Source organism: Giraffa tippelskirchi, chromosome 4, assembly GCF_054371585.1.
Source record: "Giraffa tippelskirchi isolate mGirTip1 chromosome 4, T2T-mGirTip1v1.2.pri, whole genome shotgun sequence".
NCBI lineage: Eukaryota > Metazoa > Chordata > Mammalia > Artiodactyla > Giraffidae > Giraffa > Giraffa tippelskirchi.
In genome coordinates this window covers 128780664-128797402 of record NC_137278.1, presented here as the reverse complement: position 1 = coordinate 128797402, position 16739 = coordinate 128780664, and the positions used below count along the sequence as shown (strand labels likewise).

At 50.3% G+C, this 16739-nt stretch overlaps 1 protein-coding gene across 1 annotated transcript; it reads right to left on the bottom strand.

The window, feature by feature from the left end:
* Nucleotides 1-484: 484 nt before the first annotated feature.
* KRT78 (keratin 78) lies at nt 485-8411 on the bottom strand. Its single transcript, XM_081588486.1, has 9 exons — nt 8046-8411; nt 7466-7680; nt 6382-6442; nt 5590-5685; nt 4610-4774; nt 4126-4251; nt 1639-1859; nt 1354-1388; nt 485-1272 (listed from the first exon to the last, which is right to left on the bottom strand). The coding sequence occupies exons 1-9, from the start codon at nt 8409-8411 to the stop codon at nt 992-994; spliced, it is 1566 nt and encodes a 521-aa protein (XP_081444612.1). The 3' UTR covers nt 485-991.
* Between the last annotated feature and the right edge of the window lie 8328 nt (nt 8412-16739).

Here is a 16739-nt window from a genome sequence, read left to right as displayed (position 1 = left end):
ATAACAAGACCTAAGCTTACCACCCTGGGTAGAGCTAGAACCAGCACATCACTGGGAGGAGACTGGAAGAAGCAAGAGGACACAAAAGGATCTCAGCACAAATCCCAATCTCCCAACTCCAGGTATGTGAATTAGCTGTAAAAGGCCAGTTACAAGGAAATGGCAACTCACTCCAGTATTCTTGCCTGGAAAATCCCATGGACAGAGGAGCCTGGCAGGCTACAGTCCATGGGGTTGCACGAGTCAAACATGACTTAGCGACTAAACCACACTCTGGCCCTGGAAACCAAGAGCTCCAAGAAAGAAGGTGTTGCTCTTATGAATGAGAGGGGTTATACTGGAGACAGAAGGGGTAAGAGACACATTAGGAGGGCACGACAGGTCTGATCTTACTTACCAGAGTAACGCTAGTCCTGGCACTCAAAAAAATTTATGGGAGGGAAGGAGTGGGGAAGAGGGAGGGAGAAAGAAAGGAAGACTCATCACAGGGAGAACAAGGTGCTGCTTTATTTCACAGAAAATAAATGGACAGAAATATAGAAATGGAGGCCCAGAGGCAGGTGAAGAGGGCAAAGGTGTGGCCCTCGGTTCCAGCCCTCAGGTTCTGGTCAGTGGGCCTCGAGCCTCTCCCTTGGGATGGAGATGCAATCTGGCCAAGCCCAGTCAGGAGTTTTCCCAGCTCGATCGAAGGCTGTGGAGAGAGGGGAGGACAAGGCTGGCTGGTGGGCTGAGGCTGGGCACTGTGCTCCTCGGTTGGGGCCGGCAGCAGACAAGTAAGCTGCAAATTAGTACGCAGAGCAAGGCTATGTTGGACGAGCATTCAGAACAGCAAGCACGCATGACCTGATGACTTCTGCAGAGTCCCCTGTGGCCGGCTCAGGCTGTGGGCAGTGGACGTAGAGTCGGCAGTGCAGAGGTGGGAATGACGAGGATGAGAAAAGACCTAAAAGGGCTCAGGAAAGCAGGGGTGAGTAGGTGGCCTCTGGGTCACTCAGTATGTGACAGATGTTTTCAGACTTGACTCAACCGTCTTCTTCAGGATAGTGTGGCTGGTGGAGCTGGAGGAAGAGCTGGACACAGAGCTAGAGCCCAAAATGGGGTCCTGCCCAGAGCCCAGGATGATGCTGGAGCCACCAGTCACAATGCTGGAGCCTCCCTTCACGACGCTGGAGCAACTGGACCCAAAGCTGCCTTTCCCACCTCCAAGTCCACAAGTGCCCGCCAGGCCACCATCTGCTCCTCCAGACACAACGGTGCTGCCTCCCCCAACAGCTGCCGAGAAAGGGGCCAGGGTCACAGCAGAGTCCTCGATTCCCCGTGGGAACCCCTCTCCCAAAGTCCCCTGATACTCACAGATAGCGACCTGGCTGGCGCATTCCCCAGACATCCTAAAGGAGAAAAGACAAGAGGAAGAAACACTAAGAAGGGCTGCAGAGAATGTGTCCCAGGGTGCTTTTCAGCCTCTTGGAGCAGCACCCACTGAGCAGATAAAGTCCCCCAATTTTAAATCCCTCCCAGCAGAATGGGTGGCCCTCAGCAGTTCAGAGTATGGAAAAATCTCTCAGCATCCTGTGTTGACCTTGCATCCCCCACCCCCACCTCGCTCACACATCCCCAGGGCCCTGACCAGCCCCTCACCTGCACTCCTCGCCCTCCAGCAGCCGGCGGTAGGTGGCAATCTCCACATCCAGGGACAGCTTTGCACTCATCAGCTCCTGGTAGTCACGCAGCAGCCGCGCGATGTCCTGCTTGGCGGTTCTCAGGGCGGCCTCCAGCTCAGCCAGCTTGGTCTGAGCATCCTTGAGGGCCAGTTCCCCACGCTGCTCAGCATCAGCAATGGCGACCTGCAGGCTGGCATTCTAGCGAATCATGGAGATAAGGGAGAAAGTGACTGTCAGCACAGCATGGGCTCCCAAAGTACCTACTATAACTTAAAAGCTGAGATGGACTGTAATCTCATGAGCCCAAAATTATTCTTGGCCACGCCCAGCTCTTCTCATTCTAAAAGGAAGTGTTCCTCTTCTGCTTCTTTAAGTTCCGGAGCAGGTAAAGTAGTGTCCTCAAAAATGTCATGTCCACCAAGAACTTCAGAACATGACCTTATTTGGAAAGATACGGTCTTTGCAAATGTAATGAGTTAAGGATCTCAAGATGCTATCATACTGTATTTAGGGTGAACCCTAAACCCAGTGACCGATGTCCAAGAAAAAGATGAAGGAATACCGACACTGAAATAGATGGAGGCAGAGATGAGAGTGAGGCAGCCACCAGACAAGGAATTCCTGGAGCCACCAGATTTCAAGGATTCCCCCACCTGCTTCAGAGGGCACAGCTGCTGACACCTCAGTTTAGACTTCCAGCCTCTGGACCAGACAGAACAGTTTTTCTCTTCTTTCAAACCATCAAGTTTGTGATACTTTGTCACAGCAGCCACAGGAAATGAATCTATCTCCTTTGCCACTTTCCCCAGTGATTTTCCGGTATTTCTTCCCCTAGCCCTATCCCTCAGCACCATCCCTCAAATAGTTTCTCTCTCCCAGGGTACTTACAGCTCCTCCTGTCCTGGATGGGTCATTACCCATGTGTTTTTTAGAACAGCCCCATTTCAAATACTTTGTCCCGATGTTGTCAGAGTCTGTCAAACCATAGGCCTCAATTTGAAAAACAACTTTCTCTGGGCTCACTTCTCCAATCCGATAGAAAACTCCTAGCAGAAAGACTGCATCCCTGTCTAATCAGCCATCTAGCTGATTTACCCTCACGTTCGGGTCAGGAAGGAAGGCATTCCCTAAAGGCTCTCATTATTCATTTTCCACAAAGCACCCCATGGATGGGGACACCGCCTGCATTCTCCTGATGAAGAAACTGAGCCCTGGAAAGGAGGTGAGAGGTGGAGCTGGGACCCTAACCCAGGACATCTGAGGTCCAGTCCACTGCTCTTACTTTGGTCTCTGTTCATCAGGCTTGGGCATGAAAAGGAGGAGTAACAGGGGGTGGGCCCCCAAGAGGGATTCTCCTAGGAAAGACACCTTGCTGTACGGGAGGACTGTGGTTCCCAGACGTGGGCACACAGTGACTCTTTCACCAATGGGCTCAGACTCCATGCGCTTCGTCACTACCTGGGTGAGCTTTGTTGAGAAAGCAGGTTTCTGGGCTCCACCCTTAGAGACTCTGATTTCCTGTTGCCAATTTGAGGCCCAGGAATCTGTATCTTATCAGACACCCCAGAGAATCCCCAAGCTTCCAAAGCAAAAAGTCCAAAATGACAGGCAAAACAAAGCGGCAGCAAATTGAGTAATAGGACCTGGTCACCTTCACCTCAGGTCCTGCCTTGCACTTCAAAGGAGAGCAGGTCAGGACGTCTGGAGACTGAGTATGGCCTTTGAATGATCTGTTCTCCAAGAACTTTCTCCAAGATCTGTGCCCTGCTGACACGTGCACGGGCCACGCATGACTTGGGAATCAGGCTGAAGTGCTTGAGGAAACCCTCTGACTCTGTGGCCTCAGCTCTCAACCCTCTGTTGATCCCAAAAGAACAATTCCTTGGGCTTGGAGAAAGTGAGGGCAAAGACACTTGAAAACTTAAGAATCTGTAATCCTCACATCCGGAAGCGAGGTCTCCAGGAGGAGCAGGAAATCACCTCCCTGCCCTTGCCATCCTTTCCTCCACCTCTCCCCGCTCCTCCCACCCACAGCATCACCTGACCCTAAGGGGGCCTCGGCACCCCACCATCCTGCCCATGTCCGCCGCTCCCTGAGATCCTGGTTCTCTCCTTCCTCAACAGGGGACCAGGAAATTCAGTGCATGGCGTTAGAGTCCTTGCTGGACTTGAGGAGTAAGTGTCAAAGCAAGAGATTAGAAAAGAGATGAATTAACCCTCTCCCCTAGGAGCCGAAAGCATCAAGCGCATATGGGCATGGAATGCAGTGAGAAGGCTGGGCCGGGGTTAGCAGTGCAGAGCCCGTGCAGCTAGAATCCCCTGGAGGAGAGCCGAAACCCTCTGACGTGGGGCTCAAAGTGCTCTCGACCCCAAATTATACAAACCTCCAACGAGTTATCAAAATTTCACACCAAACCCGCAGTGACCCCTGCACAAAGAGGGCTTGGGGGCTCAGGACCCTTACCTGATTCTTGACATTCTCAATCTGACTCTGCAGCTTCTTAATTGTCTGCTGCAGCTGAGTGATCTGGACTTTGGTCTCCTTCATGCTGTTCCCATGAAGCTGGGCACATGCCTGAAGCTCCCGGTACTGAGGGGGAATAGAGGTGACACCGTCAGTGAAGAGCACCCCACCTTTGACCTTTGACCCTCACCTTTGACCATGGCCCCCAGCTCTCTGCCTCCTCACATCCTCTTCCGGAAATGCAGGTGAAACGCTGAGACCAGGACATGGTGGGATGAGGTTGTGGAACTCCAGGCTCATCTCCCATGGTTTCTCTGCATTGCCCCCCTCCCAGAGAGGGGGAACATGGTACCCACCCAGCCCTGGTGCTCCAGACAGGTTATCAGAACTTCCCCAACCAGACTGAGGTGGACAACAACCCCAGGGGGACAGGCAGGGAGACTCAGTCTTTTCCAGCTCAGTGCTAGCCCCCCAGCCCTGGCACCTTGGTCTGGTACAGAAGCTCAGCTTCAGCTTTGCTGGTCCGGGTGATCTCCTCGTACCGGGCTCGGACCTCGGCAATGAGGTCTCTGAAGTCCAGGCAGCGGTTGTTGTCCATGGACAACACCACGGACATGTCACTGGCCTGGGTCTGCAGCTGGCCCAGCTCCTGCGAGGAGGACTGACTCAGTGTCCCATGGCTTCCCGGCTCCCCTTCCCCTTGGAACCCCAGGGAAAGTGGGCAGAGTGCCTGACTTCCTGCCCCCCTCCTTCAGAGGCAGCCCTCATTCATGCCAGCTGGCACTGAGTATACCCTGTCCTCTTATCTGGAAGTAAGGGCAGTCCAAGGACTCCTGGACGTTAAAGGAACGTGTCCTCAGGGCCCCAAATCACCTGGCCCACATCACTCCCTGACCTCCTATCACATCCCCTCCCTCTTCCTCCTTGCATTTCCTCAAAGACCAGTAGGCTCCTGGCTCCCTCTGCCTGGAATCCCTTGCACCACCCCCCACCATATGGCTAACTTCCTCACCTCTGTCAGATCTTTGCTCCAATTTCATCTTCTAAATAAGGCCATCTGACCACTCTGTTTGAAACTGCCACCTGCCCTACCCCTCCACGTTCCCAATCCTCCTCTCCCTGTTCTGGTTTTCCTTTTTCCATAGCATTTATCACTTTCTAACATGCTATGTAATTTACTTATTTACCAGGTCTACTGCTTATTGTGTTTATTATCTCCCAGCCTCGTGATTTTGGTCTGGTTATTCATGGGTGTATTCTCAATACCTAGCAATTCACCTGGTACATTCTCAGCAATTGTTTGTCAAAGGGCTGAATGACCAGTGTCTAAGTCACCCTAACCAGGCTTCACCTCCCAGACACTCCCACTATGCTGTGGCCACAGGGAGCCTGCCTGTGCTATCCCCCTCCCTCATCCCGCCTGCCCTAGGCAGGCCATTGCTTCTGCCCCTGGAGAATCCTCACTTCTTCATAGAGATGCTTCAGGAAGCAGATGTAGTCTTTCAGATCCTCCACCTTGCTTTCCATCTCCATCTTGCTCAGGAGAACCCCGTCTGCATCCTGGGGACAGAAAGACAAAAACCATGTACCCCCACACCCTCTTTGGGGGTCCCACTCTGACCCAGGAGTTCTGTTCACACACTGCCCAGCACACACACCCCCATGGCCCTCTCCAGCTCCTATTCCTTCCTCTTTTAGCCCCGCCTTGCCCTGTTCTTTCTTTTGTCTGACATTGACCCACACCACCTTCAGGAAGCCTTCCCTAATTGATCCCAACCAGTTCGGCTTCTTCCACTCCCTCCCCACCCTCTCCCATAGTGACTCCCAGAGCTCATCACATAGTCCCTCAATCAGATCTTGTTCAAGGGTCCCTGTATCTATGTATATGTTCCATTTCCCCACAGGGTCCCTGTAGACATGTGACAGCATGTCATGCATGAGAATCCCCCCAACACACACACACACACACACACACACACACACATGGCTCTCGCAGCCCAGATTCTGTGCACAATGAATGGCTCAGGAGTCAGGTAGAGGGACTTCCCTGGTGGTCCAGTGGCTAAGACTCCGTGCTCCCAAAGCAGGGGGTTGGGGTTCAATCCCTGATGAGGGAACTAGATTCCACATGCCGCAACTAAGAGTTTGCCTGCCACAACTAGATATCCCACATGCCACAATTAAGACCCAGTGCAGCTTAATAAATAAATTTTTTTTTAAAAAAAGGATTCAAGTAGAGCAGTTGAACCCACTCACCTTTTTGAGGACCACAAAGTCATTCTCCAGTGTGGCACGCTTGTGGGCCTCACGCTCATACCTGCCAAGTAAGCACAGAAAGATGCTGCCTAGGGTGCTGGCATCAGAGCCCAGGAGCCTCTCCAAGCACAGTCTCCAAGAGAAGGTCACTCTGCTCTAGATGCTCCAAAGTAGGACCCACCACCAGCCTGCTCCTCTATTCTTCCATCAGGAAGTTTTGTCATGTCCTATGTCCCTCTTCACTCTCTCAGCCCAGGTCCACTATGACGTTGGGTCACTTAGCTTCACGTCTGGAAGGCACTTTCAAACACTTTTCACTTACCACTCACAATCATCATCTGAAGCAGGCATTTTGGATTTAATCAGAGAGATTATAAGATGTGCCCAGGTTGTAGATAATTAGGTGGCCCATGCAGATCTAAAACCCAGGTCTCGACCCTCCCCCTGGGCCCTGGAGCCAACCTCCCAATGGCTCTGGAACATGAGAAAGGCATTATCCCAGTCTACAGATATGGAAACTGAAGCTGGGAAAGGTAAGACTCTTCGCTCAAGGCCACACAGCTATTCCTTGCTCACAGTCACCAAACCTGAGCGTTCTGTGGCTTCAGGGCTCTCCCCGTACCACCAGGTGACCTCGTGGTGAACCCAGAACTGCAGCCAGCTGTGAATCATGCCACAGGCCCGGGATGGTCCCACTAAGTGAATTCCCTTCTACCTCTGAGACCAGAGAATATCTGAGTCACTTTAGCCCACAGCCTGCTCAACAGGAATTTCTTAAGAAAAAGTCCACAGGAACATTCTTTAAATAAGCCCCTTCCCACCTTGACCAGAAACATGGCCCTCATAGTCAGGGCCTGCTAGAATCGAGGCTCTCCAGTCCTGGGTATCAGGGGCTGGGGGGCCTCTTACCTGCAGCAGATGGGGCCCCCTGAGAATCAGAGAGAGTGGGGATGCAGAAGGGCTAGAGGGGAGGCCTGTCCTGTGACTCCAGGAGCTCAGAGGAGGGACAACTTCCAGCAGAGAGCCTGATTCAAGCCCTCCCAGCTGCCACCCAGGCCCCATGGGGATGCTGTGGTTCACATACTTGGCTTTATACTCCTCCTCCTGGCCCTGGCAGGACTTCAGCTCGGCATCCAGAGACCCTCGTTCCCTCTGCAGCTGCTCCAGCTGTGTCCTGAGCCGGACCAGATAGGCCTCGAAGAAAGACTCCAAGCCCTGGGGTCTGTCACTCAACCCCTGCTGCTGCAGCAAGTGCCACTTGGTTTTCAGGACCTTGTTCTGCTGCTCCAGGAACCGTACCTGCCGCACAAGCAGAGAGTTCCTGAGGCTCCTGCCAGACTCCGTGCCTGGGCACAGCCTCCGGGAAAACTCTCTAGCCTGAGCAACCCTCTAGCCGGCCTGGAGCCTTTGAGGCCTTTGATAAATATTTGCCCACACACTCAATGAATTATAATGACATTTCTATAAAGGGAATTTCAAAACACCAATTAAACATAGCCTCGGCATTCCCAGAGAGACTCCAGTTAGACCACAAGAGGGACTTCCTTGCTGTAGAAGTGATTAGAAAAGGAGTAGGAGGCTAGACTGCCTCATTCCCAAGTCCATCGGAAACAGTTCCTCCGAGGCAGGCACAGAGACAGGGGCTTAGCTGAGTGGACCCTCACCTTGTCAATGAAAGAAGCAAACTGGTTGTTGAGGATTCTGATCTGTTGGGTCTCCTGAGTCCGAACCACCTGGAACTGGGGGTCGATCTCAATCTTCGGTGGGGTCAGAAGACTCTGGTTGATGGTCACTTGCTGGATGCCTCCCGGAGGGCACATGAAAAGCCCAGGCCCACCACTCCCCTCCCCAAGCTGCACCCCTAGCCTTCCCCCCAAACCCCAGGTCCTTCCACGAGAGCCTCCTCGGCACCCCCTAAAGGAACTGAGGCTCCTGCTGCTGAAACCAGCTCTGCCTCGGCCCACCGATTGGGCAGAACAGGCTGAGCGTGCGCTGAAGCCCCTCCGGGCCCGGCAGGGAGAGAGAGACATGGCAGTGACTGAAGGTCTCAGGGCTGCAAAGGATCGTCAAGAGCGAGTTCCTGCCCTGAGGCCCCGGCACGAGACTTTTATCCCCTCCCGTGCCTGGGCTGGGCCTTGGAGAGCAAGATGCTCTTGGCCTGACTGTGTCTGTCACTGGCTCCAGCTGACCTCTTCTGACACGCCTGGGAATAGATGCCTGGCACGTGCAGAGCCCAAGGAAGAGACCCAGAGCCTGCCCTCTGGGCTCCCAGGCTACAGGAAGGGTGGGCACATTCTGAAGACCAGAAAGCAGCCAGAGACTGGGACTTCAGTGCTGGGGGATGGGGAGAGAGGCCCCTGAGCAAAATCACTGAGGGTCATTCAAGGAAGGCTTCCTGGAGGAGGAGATGGGTAAGAAGGGAGGCACATTCAAGGGGAGAAGAAAATGGAGGGGGTTCAAATGGAGCACTTGAGTGCCCTGCAGATGCTGGACAGGGGAGCACAGCTTCTCAAAGGAGGATCCACATATAAGAGTAGGAGAAGGAAGGCATTTTGCAGCACAGGAGAAGCCAGGAGGTTAATAGAGGTGTTACTGTCATCGTCAGCTCAAAGACACTGCAAGATTTGGAAATGAAACAGAAAAACAGGGTATCCAAGTCCCTCCTCTTGCCCAACCCAGCAATCATCGACAAGGTGCCACCCCACTCAAACCAGGCCTCTCCACCCGGGATGGCGGCAGATGAAGCATTCCTAAGCCCAACCTGTGTCCCTTCCACAAACACACAGCACCAGGCCCATCAACCTGGGTCTCACACTGTATTTGTCAAGTTACTCATTAGAGCTCCCAGGCTCTAAAATAAAATGTACATTTAGAAACACCCTTCCCCTGGGGACTGGGAACAAACATAGGAGCTTTGGGGCAGCCGCAGGACAGAATCAATCCTTGCCTGAGAGTTTGCTAACTGGAGGAGCCCCAGGGTTCATCACTCAGTGATTCTCCCACCCGGTGGAGGACCCAGGCAGCATTCAGCTGCCTCTCCTGTTGCCCTCCCACTGCGGGCAGGGAGGGCAGGCAGCCCTGATTTTCAGAAATTTCCAAAATGTCTACTTTCCATGGTGGGAGGGCTATTTCACCCTCTTCCTTCCCTCATTTCCTAGAGCCTGATGCACCCTGAAGCTGGGGTACTGGGGTCTTTGATAATGCAACTCAAAGCCAGTACAGAGACTCACGGAATAACGAATACGCAAGAGATGTGCTATGAGGAAGTCAGTCCTAGCAATGCAAACAATCCCATAGACGCTCCATCCCCGGGACCAGACAACGGTGAGCGTGTCTCCCCTCCCTCTAGAGGATTAAAAGTCCCTTCCTCCTTCCCCTAGAGCCTCATCCAGCAGACAACTCGGAAGGAAACTGAATGACAGATGACCTCAAGGGTAGGAAGAGGCCAGGCCTCCTCTGGGGAAAACAAAGGAGATCAAGGGACTGAGGACTCAGGTGAGAAAGAGAAGAGAAGGAAAACAATCCAAGAAGCGATTCAGGTACACCGAGAAGAGAGGAGGCAGTGTGGGTAGACTTGGAGCCTAGAAAGAGAATCTGGGAAATGGGTTGAATCCCACTGAGGACCCACCTCCAAACCCTACCCCCTGGGGACCACTCCACAGAGGCACATTCCTCCCACAAACATTGTTGAAAAAGATCTCTGTGGGCTGGATTCAACCACTCCCTCCCCACCAGTATTGAGGGTGAAGGGCAGAGGTCACATTTGAAACTTCCCCATAGTTGTAATGTTTCAGAGTATTAAAAGGGCTTCCCCAGTGGCTCAACACTACAGAATCCACCTGCAATGCAGGAACAGCAGGAGATGAGGGTTCGATCCTTTACTGGGAAGATCCCCTGGAAGAGGGCATGCCGACGGACACCTGTATACTTGCCTAGAAAATCCCATGGACAGAGAGGCCTGGCCTGCTACAGTCCATGGGGCCGCAAAGAGTCAGACACGACTGAAGTGACTGAGCATGTGACAGAGTATTAAAGCCAGAGAGCTTCAGGGTCCTCTGGTCCAATGCCCTTGTTTTTCACTTAAGGACTCTGAGGTCCCATAGGGTTTAGGGTAGGTGCAGAGACTGTGCAACCATGAGTAATCTAAGAGATTGCACCAGATGACCTCTAAGCCTGCTTAGACCCATCACTCTGGTTTGAGAGACTTGCTCAAGGCCACCCACTCAGCTGATCGGCTTGGAGCCTGAACCCCCACCCAACTCAGACCACTGTCCCAGGAACAGCTCATAAACAGACCTTTGATCATGACTCCACCATGTCTGCCTTGTCCACCCCTCCATCCAGCTCAGGGTCTGGCTTACACTAGGCATTCAAAGTACTTGTCTAAGAGATGAATTCTTACCCATGACAGTTATAACCAGGGACCTTCTTGAATCCCCTTAAATTCTCAAACACTACTGTAACATGTTTTCCTCTATTAAAAAAAAAATTATGCCATAATGGAGAGAATGACAAAATGATTTGGAGATTTGAATACTAGGCCCCTCAGAGGCTAAGTGGTACACACGTGCTTGAGTAATGTCTGACTCTTTGCGACCCCATGGACTGTAGCCTGCCAGACTCCTCTGTCCATGGGGATTCTGCAGGCAAGAATCCTGGAGTGGGTTGCCATGCCCTCCTCCAGGGCATCTTCTCCAAGCAGGGATTGAAACTGCAAGTCTTATGTCTAACCTGCATTGGCAGGTGGGTTCTTTACCACTAGCACTACCTGGGAAGCCCAAGTGTTACACACAAAGGTACACAAAGGGGTCCCACTTATGGGGCAATAAAGTACAAATGGCTCAAATCGTGGACTTAACATTAAGCCCAGCGTGTGATAGTTCCAGTGGGTTTTACCCATTGGGTTAAATCTCCCGCTCCAAGTCAACCAGCCTCAACCGTACCTCAAGCCCAACAATCCCTGCCTACCCCAGTCCTGCCTTCGAGGATACCCAGCCAGGACAGCTACTTGTATTAACCACTCCCCAGTGGCCCCTTTTCTTACTGCTCCACCCTGAGTTCACCTCTGGCTGCAGCTACAACTCCTCAACCTCTTTCCCTCTAATTGCACTCAAGCCTGTTCTGCTTGTGCAGTGAATGCTTTTACCCAACAGCCATTTATTCACGCTGAACTTATTTTTTTAATCTTGGCTGCACTGGATCTTTGTTGCAGCACAAGGGCAGAAGCCCTTGCAGTGCTTGGGCTTCTCTAGTTGTGGCCCGTAGGCTTAGTTGCCCTGAGACTTGTGGGATCTTTGTTCCCTGACCAGGGATTGAACCCGCAACCCCTGCATTGGAAGGCGGATTCTTAACCACTGGACCACCAAGGAAGTCCCCACATTTACTTATTGACTCGACAAATTATGATTAAACACCTCCTGTGTGCCAGGATCTATGCTGAGAGTTAGGAATTTAGCAGAGAACAAGGCCCAGCCCCTGCACTAAGAAAGCTTAGAGTCCAGTAGAGAAAGAGACATTGAACAGGTAATTAAGCAAGTATTTAATTGCAATTATGATAAGGAGAGAAAAGTACAGGGCATGAGAGAGTCCTAACCTAGTTTATCCCCTAATTTTTTCTCGAACATGCCAGGAACACCCCTGCCTCAGAGCCTTTGCCCTTGCTATTCCCTCTTTCTAGAATGCTCCTTCACAGAACCCCATAGAGCTACAAGTCACCGTCTCTGGCTGCTCCAAACCAAAACTGAAACACCAAGTGGCACTGACACTTCTTACCCCCTTCCCAGCTCTATCTCCTTCCACTCAACACTTGGCACTTTCTAACATGACGTATATTTCACTTACTCATTTTGTTTGTCAGTCTTCCTGCTCTACAATATCATTTCCATAAACTCGAGGATTTGGTCTCTTTGCTCGCTTCTATATCCTCTGTACTTAGAACTCTGCTAAATACAGTAGGTGCTCAGTAAACACTTGTTAAATAAATGACTCCCCGTTCAATTTCATCTAGTTGATCTCCTTCATCTTTCAACCTCTGGCTATCCTTGTAACTCTCAATTCTGTTCTCCAAAGCACCTCACTTCCTGACAAGGTTGGGAGCAAGCAAACGTAGTCATGTGTGTGTGTGTGTGTGTGTGTGTGTGCACAAGTGTGATGTGTGTGTGTGTGTTGCTGAGCTCCTGCTGTGGGCTGACCACTGAGCTAAATGATACAGGTGACATAAGATGGATAAGGCCCCATTCCCATCTTAAAAGAATACACAGTTATACATTGCCATGGAGAATACACATATGAACGTAGAATGGAGAGGAAAATCTGAGAGACTGCCTTGGGGTGCAAGTAGACACGTTGTTATGATAGTGAGGGATTCCTCTTTTGTCTTGAAGGAAAACAAGGACAGAGCCTTGCAGCATGCCACCAGAAACCCTTCCTCTGCCATTGTATCCTCTCAGTGTATGTCTTTTGGAAAAAGTACAGGGCATGAAAGAGACCTAACTTAGTTTATCCCCTAATTTTTTCACAAACATGCCAGGAACACTCTTGCTTCAAAGCCTTTACACTTGCTGTTCCCTCCTTCTAGCATGCTCCTTCACAGATCCCCATATAGCTACAAGTCAGCTGTAGATCTATGCTCAGCTGTTTGGGAAACTACCCAGCTGTCCTTTATCTAAGCCATTTACATATAGCAACCATGTGATCCTAACAACCCAATCCTATGAAGTAGGTACTAAGATTATCACCACCTTACAGAGGGAGGCACAGAGAGAAAAAATAATTTCCCCAAGGCCACACAGCTAGTAGGAATGGAGCCAAGATTTGAACAAAGGTAGATAGACTCCGGGGCTTCCCCAGTGGCTCAGCAGTTAAGAATCTGCCTGCAATACAGGAGATGCAGGAGACTCCGATTCGATCCCTGGGTCGGGAAGATCCCTTGGAGGAAGCAATGGCAACCCATTCCAGTATTCTTGCCTGGACAATCCCATGGACAGAGGAACCTGGTGGGCTACAGTCCATAGAGTTGCAGAGTCAGATGTGACCGAAGTGACTGAGCATGCACGCACATAGATGGACTCCAGATTCTTTGCCGTTAACCACCTCACTGCACTCCTCTAGGAGACCTAGGAATGTCCATGTTGAAGGACACCTCAACCAACTAAAGTCTAGAGAGGTAGAATGACTTGCCCAAGGTCACACAGCAGATCCGAAAGTGAAACTCATTCCTCCACATTCATCTCTGATCAACATTAATTAAACACTAGCTGGTGCCAGACACTATGCCAGCCCAAGTTGAACAAAATTTAATGAAAGTTCTTGCCTTCAAGGTGTTTGCAGTCTGGAAAGGGAGTAGGGAAGAAGTGGGGAATTTATTTTGAAGACCAGTAAGGGTCCCTTGGACTGCAAGGAGATCCAACCAGTCCCTCCTAAAGGAGATCAGTTCTGGGTGTTCATTGGAAGGACTGATTTTGAAGCTGAAACTCCAATATTTTGGCCACCTGATGTGAAGAGCTGACTCATTTGAAAAGACCCTGATGCTGGGAAAGATTGAGGGCAGGAGGAGAAGGGGACGACAGAGGATGAGACGGTTGGATGGCATCACCGACTCAATGGACATGAGTTTGGGTAGACTCCAGGAGTTGGTGATAGACAGGGAGGCCTGGCGTACTGCAGTTCACGGGGTCGCAAAGAGTCAGACACGACTGAGCAACTGAACTGAACTGAACTGAACTGAAAATGTAATAAAGGGTTGGAGGAGCCACTATAGATGCAGGTATAATTCTTGTGGTTCTGGCGTTTTCTTGAAAAAGCAGGTGTGCTTATTTTGGGCACATCCCCAAAGAACGGAAGTCATCGCCTGGGGTCAAGGTGAGGCACAGCTACCCACACCCATTTGGGTCTTCCTGGCTTTTAAAAGTCCACAAAGGGGTTGGTTCCTGTCCCATCCTGTTTGAGGGGAACTGGACCAGAAAGGCTCAAATGTCTCATGCCTGCCTTTAGTCAGTCTCCCTTTCCTGATGACAGACAGCCCATGACTTCCTCGATCTAGGCACCATGGACCCCTCCCTCAGCTCAGCCTTTGCAACTGAGAAATACATACCAAATTCTAACCCAGAATCTCCCAAGTCTCCCAAACATCAGGCACTCACATTCAACCTCCAACATCATGCCATTGTGTAATGCCAGACATACTGGTATGTCCTTAATATATTCTTAAAATAGAATTTAAATGGATTCACCTCTTTCTTATCCTGACCCTAAACCACAATATCCTTGACAATGTAGCTTTTGTGTGCTAGTTCTAATCTTTTTCTAATTCATATTCACATAAAACATAACTATTAAAATGTAAAACATTCTTCTGTGTGCTTTGGTTTACACAGAACACAGGTCAACCTCAACCCCATTCAAAGTTTCCTAAAGCCAGTGAGGTAGAGAGGGCAGCACCGGTGGGATATGGCTGATTCCTATCTTACCTGTAAGACAGCTGACAGATCTCCTGGCGTGTCGGGGCTGGAGGGGAGGGGGGAGATGAAAGGCCTGCCCTTCACTCTCCCCCGGGCCAGAGAGAGCACCCTTACACCAGTCTGCTCTGCCCTGGCACCCTCCTGCCTGCTGGGCTGGGGTGAGCAGCCCCTGCCCTCCCCACTGCCCTGGTGATGAAGGAAGGTGATGCCCACCCAGAGATGGGCTTCCTGTGACAGGGAAGGGTGCCCCCAAGGTGAGCCAAGCTACTGCCTCTGAGGGCCCTCTGTGCCCAGGCAGTGAGCCCCCAAAACCCACAGGGAGCACATTCCCAAGAATGTGGAAAGGAAGGATTTTCTAAGCTTTCCCGGGAGCTCCGAATTTAAATGTGTGTCTCCAAGTTCTAGGTTGAGGGTGGGAGTGAGGAGGGACAACACTAAACTCTAACTTTGAAGTGATAGCCATTTTCCATGTGTAATGTGCTCATGTTTTTAAAATTCTGTTGAGGCACCCCAGTGTTCATTGCAGCACTATTTACAATGGCCAAGACACGGAAGCAAACTAAAGGTCCAGTGACAAAGCAATGGATAAAGAAAATGTGGTACATATGTACAATGGAATATTACTCAGCCATAAAAAAGAATTTGCAATAACATGGGTGGACCTAGAGATTGTCATACTCAGTGAAGTAAGCGAAACAGAGAAAGACAAATACCATGAAATATCTCTTACACATGGAATCTTTTTTTTTTAAAGTTACAAATGAATTTATTTGCAAAACAGAAAGTCACAGACATAGAAAACAAAGCAATGGTTACCAAAGGCGAATGGGGGGAAAGGGATAAATTAGGAGTTTGAGATTAATAGATATACACTACTAGATATAAAATAGAGTGGCCAATTCATGTTGATGTATGGCAAAACACCATCATGATAGTGTAAAGTAATTATCCTCCAATTAAAATTAATTAATTAATTAGAATAAATAAAATAATCAACAAAGACCTACTGTATAACACAGGGAAATATATCAACATTTTGTAATATCTATAAAGGAAAATAAATATATATACATATATACATGTGTGTGTGTATAACTGAATCACCATGTTTTATACCTGTAACTAGCACAACATTGTAAATCAACTATATTTTAATAAAAAATTAATTTATTACATAATAAATTTTATTGCAGACTCTCTGAGTGCCAATCACTGTACCAGGCCCTGTAGAGACTTAACCTTCTTTAGTCTTCACCACAATCTAAAAACTGGGTATTGTTCTTGTTCACAGACAGAGAAACAAAGCAACTACCCAAGATCTCATAGAGAGGAATATGTTCAGCCAGGAGGAGAACCCAGCTCTTCTAAGGATCCTGTAGTCTTCTCAGGAGGGCTGCAGCCTCCACTGAGAATAGGCCTGTGCACATGTTTCCCTAGTCAACAGAGAACCAGAAACCTCTGGTTTCCTCCTCTGCCAGGAGCTGGGGAGAGGGGCCAGGGAGGGGACTGGCTGAGCTTCACTGAACAGCGGGTGCCGCAGGATAACAGCCGGCTGTCTGCAGGGCTGTGAGAACACATCTCTGTTTTGTAGTGTTTGCCATCATTTTCTAGGGTATAAATGTTCCCACCACGGCTGATTTCAAGCTACCAGCATTATGTCACTGACTGCAGAGCTGGGAAGAAGTGAACACAATTAGCTCTCACGAGTTTGCACAAACTGGCTCCTGCACACCACTGGCCAAGGGTGAGGAAGGTGGAAGCCCTTCTGTGGAGCACGACTTGTCCCAGGCTGTGGAAGCCAGGAACACCCCTTTAGGAGTAAGCTAATGGTATCTGGAGAGGAAAGAGGGCTGGGCTGAGAGGGAAGCGGAAGAGTACAGATCAGAAAACACGAGTTGA